The sequence below is a fragment of the Phalacrocorax carbo genome, chromosome 2 (genome assembly GCF_963921805.1).
Source record: "Phalacrocorax carbo chromosome 2, bPhaCar2.1, whole genome shotgun sequence".
NCBI lineage: Eukaryota > Metazoa > Chordata > Aves > Suliformes > Phalacrocoracidae > Phalacrocorax > Phalacrocorax carbo.
The window spans coordinates 48296194-48306672 of NC_087514.1; the positions used below are offsets into that span (position 1 = coordinate 48296194).

Here is a 10479-nt window from a genome sequence, read left to right on the forward strand (position 1 = left end):
AAGGGAAAGGGAAACATTTCTATTATGAGAAAATCTTTCCCATTTATGAATGCATTCTCATATCAGGAAATTATTTTCTGAAAGTAAATTTCCTCACCAGGCTATCAAGCTTTCCGTGATCTCCTTTCCTAACAGAGAAATGGTTCAGCACAGAGTGGAGAATATATTTGTTCTTGTTGCACTGTTTTGACAGACTGTCTTAGGAAAGGAAGCAGCTGGGCCAGTTTTGTCTTCTTTACTGGACTCTTATTTTGCACAAGCTAAGGTGGAATAGTGTCACTATTCATCAAAAGAGGTAAATAAAGTGAAACCTCTGTAAAATATCTCAGTGCTGTGCAGCATTTAAACACACCGCTGTTATACCTGAATGTTGGTGTGCTGTTGTTCAAATGCAATTCCATTTGTTATAGTCAGACAATTCATTGTCCCACAGTTAGAACTACCATATTTCCACTGGGATTTTTTTTTCCTAAAAACTAAGGTATACTAAGAATGACCATTTGAAAGTGACACTCCATATATCCAAAGATCAGTCAAGAAAATAATTGGCTTGTTTCTGATATCTTTTACCATGCCCAGAAAATAACCTTTTAAATGACTTCATGACTCTTATATTTAAAAATAAGTATCAGCAAGAAATTGTTCATTACTACCAAGGCAATACCTCTTTTGGAAACTACTACAATTTCCAGTTAAAAAAAGACTGGAAAAGCAGACACAACAAAAATACAAAGTTATAATCAGATACATGAGTTTTAGAGTGAATACCGACCATGAAAATAGCCTGTAGCCAAACAGGATGAAAGTTATTTTACATTACTCCTCTTACCCACTTCCCTTGAAGACAAATATGTAATTCTTCTCCCCTTCCCAAGGTTTGAAGTCAATACAGGTTTTCAGTCGATACTGTTCAAATGCCTTGAGGATGAGTCCTTTAGCATTCATTTCTGCAAAGCAAACAGTATTCTTGTCAATACTGAGCCATACTAGAAAATAGGTTTGTACTATTATCTGTATGGAGCAAGTCCCAAGGGTGGGTCTTGCTTCAGCAATCTTTGATTAAAATAAGCAGGATATTTGCTGGATTAAGGCCTGGGTAGGGACCTAAAAGCCATAAATTAGGCTGTTGTGACATTATATCTTCCTCTTGTTTTGTTTCCCTGTAATTTTTCTTTGGTACTTATGTATAAAATATGACATGATGAGTACATAATGCATGACAGTGCATGGTTCTTAATGTTGTAAATTCATTCATTTACTCTGCTGAGATTTATGGCGGCAAGTATTAAAAAATGGAATGAAGACATCAGATTTCACCTAGTGCAGACTGCAGGCTACGGATCTCTCTCAGAATTTCTCCAGCACATTATACTGGGTTATCTCTTCTAAGCAACTTGTGTGGTTTCAACCCAGTTTAGATCTGAATCTAAACTGGGGGTGGGTGATTTTTTTTTTCCTGACACGTACCAGAAAGCTGACACCATGTCAGGTAGTGAGGGCACAGTCTCCTCATGTGGCATACAGTACAAATGCAAACTCTATCTCACCACTTGCCTCTGCCATGCAGAGCCACAGCCAGATGGATTCAAAGGGATGGAGACAAGCTATGATGTTTCCCTGGCCCCACAACAGGGACTCAGTGATGTGCCACTGCAAACTGCACTGCCTGCCAGAATGCCCATTTGCCATCAGTGTTGTAGATGGTGTAAATGGCTAGGTAAACTTTCTTGCTTCAAGATGATCTTCAGTGCACTGTTTTTTCTTCCGCTTAGTAGTTTCAAGTCTCAGACATATGCTTTTAAAACCAAATCAGTCTGCTGGGCCATAGCAACGGCAGGATAAGAACCATCCAAGAAAGGAGGTGAGACTCAGCACCAACATTAAGATGAATTACCCTGCTTGTGTATACCCAGGCCCAATCCTGCTCTGGGAAATGGCCTGCTCAAGACTTACAAGAGGAAAGGACGCCACAGGATCCTTACCATTTAACATTTCAATCAACAAGACATACAGACATTGTCAAGGGCATATACTGTACCCAGGCTATCATCAAGGACGTAGGGAATAATGTGGGGCCACCGATAGTTGTCACCGATGATGGAGTTTCGTTCCTGCATCTGTGAAAGAAAATAAGTATGCAGTCCTCAGTAAAAGGTGATGTAGTATCAGGGACTACAATACAGCTAAAGGAAAACATGTCTCCTACAAATCCATATAAGATATATAAAAAAATCAAAGAGCTCAAAAACTTTAGAAAATCACTCAGAAGTCTAAGACTTGGGTTTGAAATCCTTTCACTCCCTTCTACCGGTCTCTCCAACTTCTGCAGCATTTTCCCCACACAAATTGCCTGAGATTTTGATGCATGTATGAGGAGAGTTTCAGCTCCTGTGGGAAGCATTAAGATCTAAAGTCCTGGAATCTGTAGAGAGATAAATAATTCTGTATCTTTTCATAATGCAAGGGTTTGTTCCTGTGCCTTTAGCAAGTTCTGTCCTTGCTTCCACTGATATGCTCAGGCCAAAGCAGTTCACCAAAAGGGAGAGTAAAGCACTATTGACTTTCAGAGCTTCAAAACATTTTTGGGGTTTCTACTAGGTCTGTTTAGGGTGTAACTTGCTATATAAATATTTTTCTTTAACAGATCAGATAGGGGTACTGGAAAGATGCTTTAAAATGTGGTATTACAGATCTAATTTTCCATTGGTTTTAGTGAATCTACTCACACGGTGAAGGTTTTGCATCCCTGGTCTGTAAATTTAATTGGCTCATAATAAATATTGTGCAGATAAATGAAGATTCTTTTATATAAACCTCTCCAGATCACGATCAGTGCTGCTGTATCTCTTAAAAGTTCAAATATAAAAAACATGGTAAAGGAAACAAGAAGCTAATAATTTCGATCTAATGGCTAAACCGACCTTATTCTGGGTAATGTTTCTGCAAATGCTCTGAACCCCATTGTCTATGACATTTTGTAGAAATCCATCCCCAAACATTTTCAGTTTATTATTACATAAACAGCATTTATTGTTAGGAGGAGCAGGATGCATCAATTATTTCCATGCCAGCAATACTTTACATCGCATAAGTCAATGACACGTTTCTGGTTTTATATTTTATATTTGAACTCACCTCATCAAGTTTGATGTCTCCCTCAAAAAGGTCTAGTCCTAAAGCTAAAGGGAAGAGAAGATTAACATTCAGTTATTATATTGATCTGTGGCTGCCGTAATGAAAATCACCCCAAAAAATTAAAAGAGAAACTGAATTTTAAAAAACCTTCATTGATGTCAAAGATGTCTTGATCAATTCCTCCATCTACATCTATATCTGAAAAATAAAAAGACAAGTGAGGTAGGACATTAGCGCTTGCTGTTATCTTTATGAAGTGTAAAAATTAATGCAATAACAATAACAGTAATTATAAATCTGTGTCTGTCCTAGTGATGTTTATGAGCAGCTGTTTTTGTTGACTGCCTCCCATGCATACAAATAGATCTCTAAACAGAACTCACCATTTGTCTCCGTAGCAGGCTGGGGAGGGGAAAGAAAAAAAAAGATATTATTAGAAAGGCACATAATGAAATGCAGCTCACATTACTCTCTCAACAGTATTAGAGATGAGATTTAAGCTCAACTGACAACACTTAGTGCATGGCTTTGTATTGGATTGACTGGACCCACTGCCTTCTCATTTGACTGGAAATCTTTATTTGCTTATGTGTTGGTTTTGTGTCCTCCCTACTTCAGGTTGCCCAACGAGTTACCCAGTACTGCTTCTGTGAAATTTTCGCAACCATTTTTCTCTCACCACTCAGACAGTCTTGAATGGTCTTTCACAAACAGGAAAAGCCAATTATTTCTATGAAATCATGTGTTGCTACTAGTCAGGCACTGTACAGGACCTATGGAAACTATGCTTAACCTTCCCTCGTAAAGGTGAAGATGGTGAGAATGAGTGGTCTGGCATCATGCAGCAAGTCTTTGAAGGACAGGACACAGATTCCAGGTCACCTCAGCCCCAGCTCAATGCCGTAGAGGGCCTCCACTCACCTCAGCAATACCAACTCACAGGCTGCTTCTGCAATGTGCAAAATCCAAGTTCCACATTGGAGCAGAACCAGAATGAGATATACATAGCACAATTTTCCTTGTCATAACATGCCCATAGAATATAATCTATATTCTTTTATTGGCCTAGACACTTTGTTTTGGAGTGGTTTGGACATACTTGACATAATACTATGCGACTATTTATCACACAGTGAGTAAAATTATGAACAGTCTTTCTAACAAATTGCTGCTGGGTGGGTTTTTCTGTTTTTCATTGGGAGCCTCATATTTCTATGTTTGACAAGAAGTTCACAAATTGAAGGTAAAAAACACCCTTAAATTCTAAGCTCTGACAATAGAGGTTACAGATATAGCAAATGATAAAGTATAACAGCAATTCTGCAAAGTAGGGTGGGATTTTTACTTTTATTCTTACTATAGTTCCCCTCCCAACTGTTTTTCTTTCTCCATATAAATAATCTGTTATCTTTTGTACATGCAGGTTTTGCCTGTATGACTTATTTTTCCAGTGTGATAAGCATCTGCAACCTCTATTAGAAGCAATGAACAGTACAAGATCAGAATGTTGAAAAACGGCAAAAATCAAGTCCATGCAGTCCACAAGAATATTAATTTTGGTAATTTCTACCGTCTGTATGATGGAGAAGAAAATGGTATGGCCAGAATACTCAAGAGAGATTCAAATGCACATGTTATTCTAGACCTGACTTTTGGCACATAATGATGGGAATGATTTTGAGGGCAATCATAACTGTGGACCCTAAAACTGATAGGATTCATATAAAAATTTTAACCAAATGCAGAAAAAAAGTAACTTCAATGAAATTTCTTTATTTGGAAGAGCTTCAGAAAGAAAGCTGTGAAACTGTCAGAATGTCCTATTTTAGCTTTTTAATGAAAGGTTCATTTTCAATCTGAAATAACTGTCTTGTGAAAATTTCAGCAAATGGCAGAAAAAATATTGTAAATACAAAAGCCTGATATCTCATTTTATCATTTTGATTCACCTGAACTAAAATTAAGTCAAACTGTTGCTTCACAGTTTTTGTCAGATTTTGATGATTTATTTTGACCACCTAAGAGGGGAAACCCACTTTTTGCCTAACCAAGTAGAGGATATAATTTATAGGTTTAAGAGAGATAATGCCTAATTGGTATGAGCTGGCATAATAAAATGCTTAATATCTAAATGTTACATAAGCAGGCAAAGTTTTTAATCAACAACTTCTGCTTCTTATTTTTCTTAATGGAAACTACCACCCACATACGTCCTTGCCCAGCCTAAAGGCAGGATTTTGAGCTTAAAGTGTCAGTTACAAAAAACGGTGAGTAGAATCTATTTCTTGACCTGATTTCTCCTGAAACAGCCCTCTATCAGTACTCCACAGTTTGTTGTTATTTCAATAGTTGGTGGATTTTAAGACATCCAACTCTTTAAAACCCAGTGTCATTGTGGAAAAGTGACCGAGTCCACTAAAAAACTGTTTCCAGACTTGGGCATATGCAAATGCTGAAGGATTGATTTTGATCTCACATTTCACTGAGTTTGCTGGTATTATTCAGGTTTATATTGATACATGAAAAATAAGGATGGGGACTTCAGAAAAAAAAAATAAGCATGCAACTGTACACAGATACAGGTTAATAAACCAAAACCTTTTCCAAACAAATAATCCATAAATCTGCAATGTCAGTAGACTCCTCTTACATTCTGGACTTTTATTGCACTTATATCATCTCATTACATTTTGTTATCACCAGATATGCATAAGACAGTATCCAGTCCACGTATGCAAGTTTTGAAATGACAGTGCAGCTTGTAAAACAAGCTGAAGGTACATGGGCAAAGTGCATAACACTCATTTTGAAGACTTAATTTCCTTTTGAACTCCCACTCGCACACAGATTTCTAGCTAATGTGGAAGAAAAAAATAACAAGTAAAGCTTGCAATATTCAAAAATTAAAATCACATTATCATCTCTTCTGTTAAAGACTGTTGATGGAGGACAATCATACCTATATATGTTGAATCCTCTTATAATCATTAACAGAGAGTAAAATGTTTCTACAGTTTCAATAATTATAAACTACAATATACCCATATTGACTAAGCAGAAAGCATAAATGTGCTAAAGATAAAAACTGGCTAGCTCATGGAAAAGCTTCTCTATCAGCAGCAAAAGCTCACAAACTGAAATCAATGTAGCAGTCCATTTGGTGCATAAACCAAAATGTGAGTCCCTGACTGAAGAACACGAAAGTCAGCAATTGACTGAAATCCAGGCTGGTACTCAGTGTCTGAAAACCACTGCTGAATGTTTTAAGCTGAAGGAATCCCTTTCACCTCTCCTTTCCACTTCCTTCTCAACAAAACTAGGTCTTTAGTCTTGTGAAACTCAACACCAAAATACTGTTTCAAAAGGAGTATCTCTGTGTACATGTATTACTCGTCTGAGTAGCAACAGCTTCCATCTCAATACCAGTCTGACAACTGAGACCTATATGATGCATTTCTAGTCTCCGAAAGTTTCGTAAATAAACAACAGATTCACAGTTCATAGTCACATACAAAGGAAGGTTATATCACCTGTGGTGTACCAAAGAGGAATCTAATTTAGTCTAACCAATGCTACTTTGAAATCTACACACAAAAAAACTTCTGTACATTTGTAATATTAGCCCCTAACTTTGGCAAACAACATGGTTTATGTGAATTAAGTTACATTAGAGGTTGGCCAACCATGGCTGTGAGCACATTTAACTGGCAAATAATCCAAGTGCATATTGAATGGGTGGGAAACATCTCACCTAGTTTAGTCACGTAAAAACTAGGCAAGTATACTCACTCAGTGGCTGGAGAAATGAATGAGTAATTGTATAATAATTCATTATGTAGAAATAAGCAGAAAAAGAAGGACAACATAGGCCCACTGTTAAATGGAAAAGGAAAGACAATCACCAACAATGCAAAAAAGGCAGAGGTCTTCTTCACCTTCTTCACCTCTGTCTTTACCAACACTGTTGGGTCCCAGGCTTTGGGAACAAAATTGCCAATTGATCCAAACACCGACCCACCATCAGTGAAGGAATAGTACATGAATTACTACAGGAGCTTGACCCCTACAAATCAATGGGCCCTGACAAAATCCACCCCAGGGTGTTGAGAGATCTGGCTGACATCACTGCAAGGCCACTCTCCATAATCTTTGAGAAGTCATGGAGAATGGGGGATGTCCCAGAGGACTGGAGAAAGGCAAATGTTACCCCTATCTACAAGAAAGGCTCGAGGGAGGATCCGGGTAATTATAGGCCCATCAGCCTTACTTCAATCCCTGGGAAAGTTATGGAACAAATCTTCCTGAGGACCATCACAAGTCAAATGAAGCATGTGATTGGGAAAAGCCAACATGGCTTCACTAAAGGTAGATGGTGCTTGACAAACCTGGTGGCCTTCTATGACAAAGTGACTTGCCTGGTTGACATGGGGTGGGTGGTCGACATTGTCTACCTGGACTTCTCCAAGGCCTTTGATATGGCCCCCCACAGTCTCCTGCTGGAGAAATTGATGTGTTATGGCCTAGACAAGTGGTCTGTGCAGTGGGTGGGGAACTGGCTGACAGGCCGTACCCAAAGGGTAGTGGTAAGTAGCTCCTTCTCCAAGTCGCAACCTGTCACTAGTGGAGTCCCCCAGGGATCGATACTGGGCCCAATGATATTCAATATCTTTATAAGTGATCTGGATAATGGAAACAAGTGTAGCCTGATGAAATTTGCTGATGACACCTAGTTGAGTGGGGAAGTAGACACTCCAGAAGGGAGAGCTGCTCTGCAGGAAGATCTGGATAGGCTGGAAGAGTGGGCCAGCAAGAACCTTATGAAGTTCAACAAGGACAAGTGTAAGGTCTTGCACCTGGGAAAACATAATCCGGTAGTGCAGCACAGAGTGGGATCCACCTGGCTGGAAAGCAGCTCCGTGGAAAGGGACCTGGGGGTCCTGGTGGACAGGAAGCTCAACATGAGAAGTGTGCTGCTGCAGCCAAGAAGGCCAAGAGGATGCTGGGTTGCATCAAAAAGGGCATCGCCAGCAGAGAGAAAGAAGTCATCATCCCGCTCTACTCAGCACTCGTCAGGCCACACCTGGAGTACTGGGTACAATTCTGGTCCCCGCTCTACAAAAAGGATGTGGACAGGCTGGAAGGGGTCCAGAGAAGGGCCGCCAAGATGATCAAAGGACTGGGAAGCTGCCATACGAGGATAGGCTGGGAGCACTGGGTTTGTTCAGCCTTGAGAAAAGGAGGCTCAGAGGGGATCTCATCACCATGTACCAGTACTTAAGGGGTAGCTACAAAGAAGATGGAGACTCCCTTTTTACACGGAGTCACATGGAGAGGACAAGGGGGAAGGGACACAAGTTGCTCTTGGGGAGATTCCAATTGGACACCAGAGGGAAATTTTTCACAGTAAGGACAGTCAACCATGGAATAATCTCCCCAGGGAGGTGGTTGACTTGGTGACATTGGATACTTTTAAGATCCAGCTGGACATGTTGCTGGGCCATCTTGTCTAGACTGTGCTCTTCCTAGAAAGGTTGGACTAGATGATCCCTGAGGTGCCTTCCAACCTCTGATTCTGTGATTCTGTGATTCATCTGTCACTAAAATAGGTGTGGCACCATGATGATGCCCTGGCATCTCCAGAAGATGATCCACCTCATCTAGCTTGGACAGCTGTTCAAGGATGTGATAACTCACCTGATGAAAATTTCCCTGCCTCACCATAGACTTCAGATGGAGTATGGCCAACCAGTTTAGATGAGACACCCTAATTTATCAGTGTTTTCTCTGGATTATATAACTTTTAATAGTGGCATCCAGAAATACAAAAGAAGCTCTTCCTGGCCATATGGCACGTGGAAATGAAATAATTAGCCCTGGTGATCAGAAGCCCCTCTCTCACACAGGAGCTGGTTATTACAAGTCAGTTTGATGTGTGATAGCTTATGGATGTTAGCAGCAGTCTGTATCACCTACTACATGCTTTACCAAAGCCTCTACAGGAATCTAAACAAGGCTGAGACTTGAGTTTCCAAAAGGTTGTGAATAGAAGAACAGGTAGTTGTGACAGGCATTGGAAATACAAGGGAAGTGTGAGGTTGGGGTAGTGGAGGATACAGGAGGACTATGGGAAAGTCTGGGACATGAGGTTGAGCTCTTGACTTATGGAGATGTATGAGCATGTGTTAGTGGAGAGGAAAAGGATACAAATGCCACAATGAGGTACTGGAGCTAAATTCATAGAATCAGACAGTTAAGCTGCATAACTTAAAACAGATAATGTTATCCCACTTAAGTAATGTCACAATAAGTAATACCTTACGCTATAGATTACCCTGAAGCTATGAACAGCTGAAATGAACTTTCAACAACCTACTAGTTTTTGTTCTCCAAATTAATTCATTGTGTAGCACCGCAATTCCTGGCCTCTACAATAAATTATCACAAGATGAGCAAAATGCTACACTTTACTACAAAAGAGAGGAAACACAAAATCTCAGCTGTTACTTTTTTGGCATTAAATATTTCAGCTGGATTGGAGGAACAGAGAAGAGTAATTTACAAGTATATCCAGTGGCTAAAAAGGCATCAATTTCAATATCAAATATATTGTGTTATAGCAAAAAAAAAAATTTCCATTCAAATATGGAGTACCAAAATAAATTCCCATGTATAGTCAGACCTATTAAAAATAGCAGCACTAAGACCCAAAGGAAACAGAAATCTTTCTCTCTTCCATGCAGACAACACAATTCTTTTCTTGCAAAAGCAACATACTTAAGCCTTTTCCTCTCAAACTCATCTTAAGCTGCATTGTTTACTCAATCATATCAAGAATATGCATTCTTAGTTTTCTTACCTGACTCCAGACCACCTGAAGAAGAAGCCAAGTTAGGAGCGCTGGCACGGAAAACCAGCCCATGTTATCCAGTCAGCAGTTGCAAGGATAGAATTCCAGACCAACTTGGTATTTAAGACAGCGAATATCATAAATCAAAACCTTTGTCCTTTCATCAATGATTACCTTACCTACCCTTTTCTTGTCTAGTAGGCGCAGTCCATCATTGCTGTATTATAACTAACATATACTTCAACTATTTTTAAGCATTGCTGTGAAAAGAAGTATTGGACACAAATTGATATACAGGATGAAATGGACACAAGAAAGCAGAAATACAGAGGCATCAGACACATCAAAATACAGGAAATTCCATTCAAACACAAGAAAACTTTTTTATTCTAAGGGTTTTTAAGCACTGGAACAAGTTACCTAGAGAAGCTGTGAAGTCTCCAACCTTGGAGACCGTCAAAACCCATCCAGACATGGCCCTGAGGAACCTGCTGCAG

The 10479-nt window shown here is 39.4% G+C and overlaps 1 protein-coding gene across 1 annotated transcript in view; it reads right to left on the reverse strand.

Annotated features, from left to right (window-relative positions):
- Nucleotides 1–10054, reverse strand: part of MEP1B (meprin A subunit beta) — a 28639-nt gene extending 18585 nt beyond the window's left edge. The window contains exons 1-6 of the mRNA XM_064445445.1: nt 9992–10054; nt 3519–3537; nt 3283–3333; nt 3136–3179; nt 2039–2117; nt 830–947 (exon numbers count right to left, since the gene is read on the reverse strand). Coding sequence (XP_064301515.1) covers nt 830–947; nt 2039–2117; nt 3136–3179; nt 3283–3333; nt 3519–3537; nt 9992–10054 — 374 coding nt within the window. The remainder of the gene's footprint in view (nt 1–829; nt 948–2038; nt 2118–3135; nt 3180–3282; nt 3334–3518; nt 3538–9991) is intronic.
- Nucleotides 10055–10479: the final 425 nt, after the last annotated feature.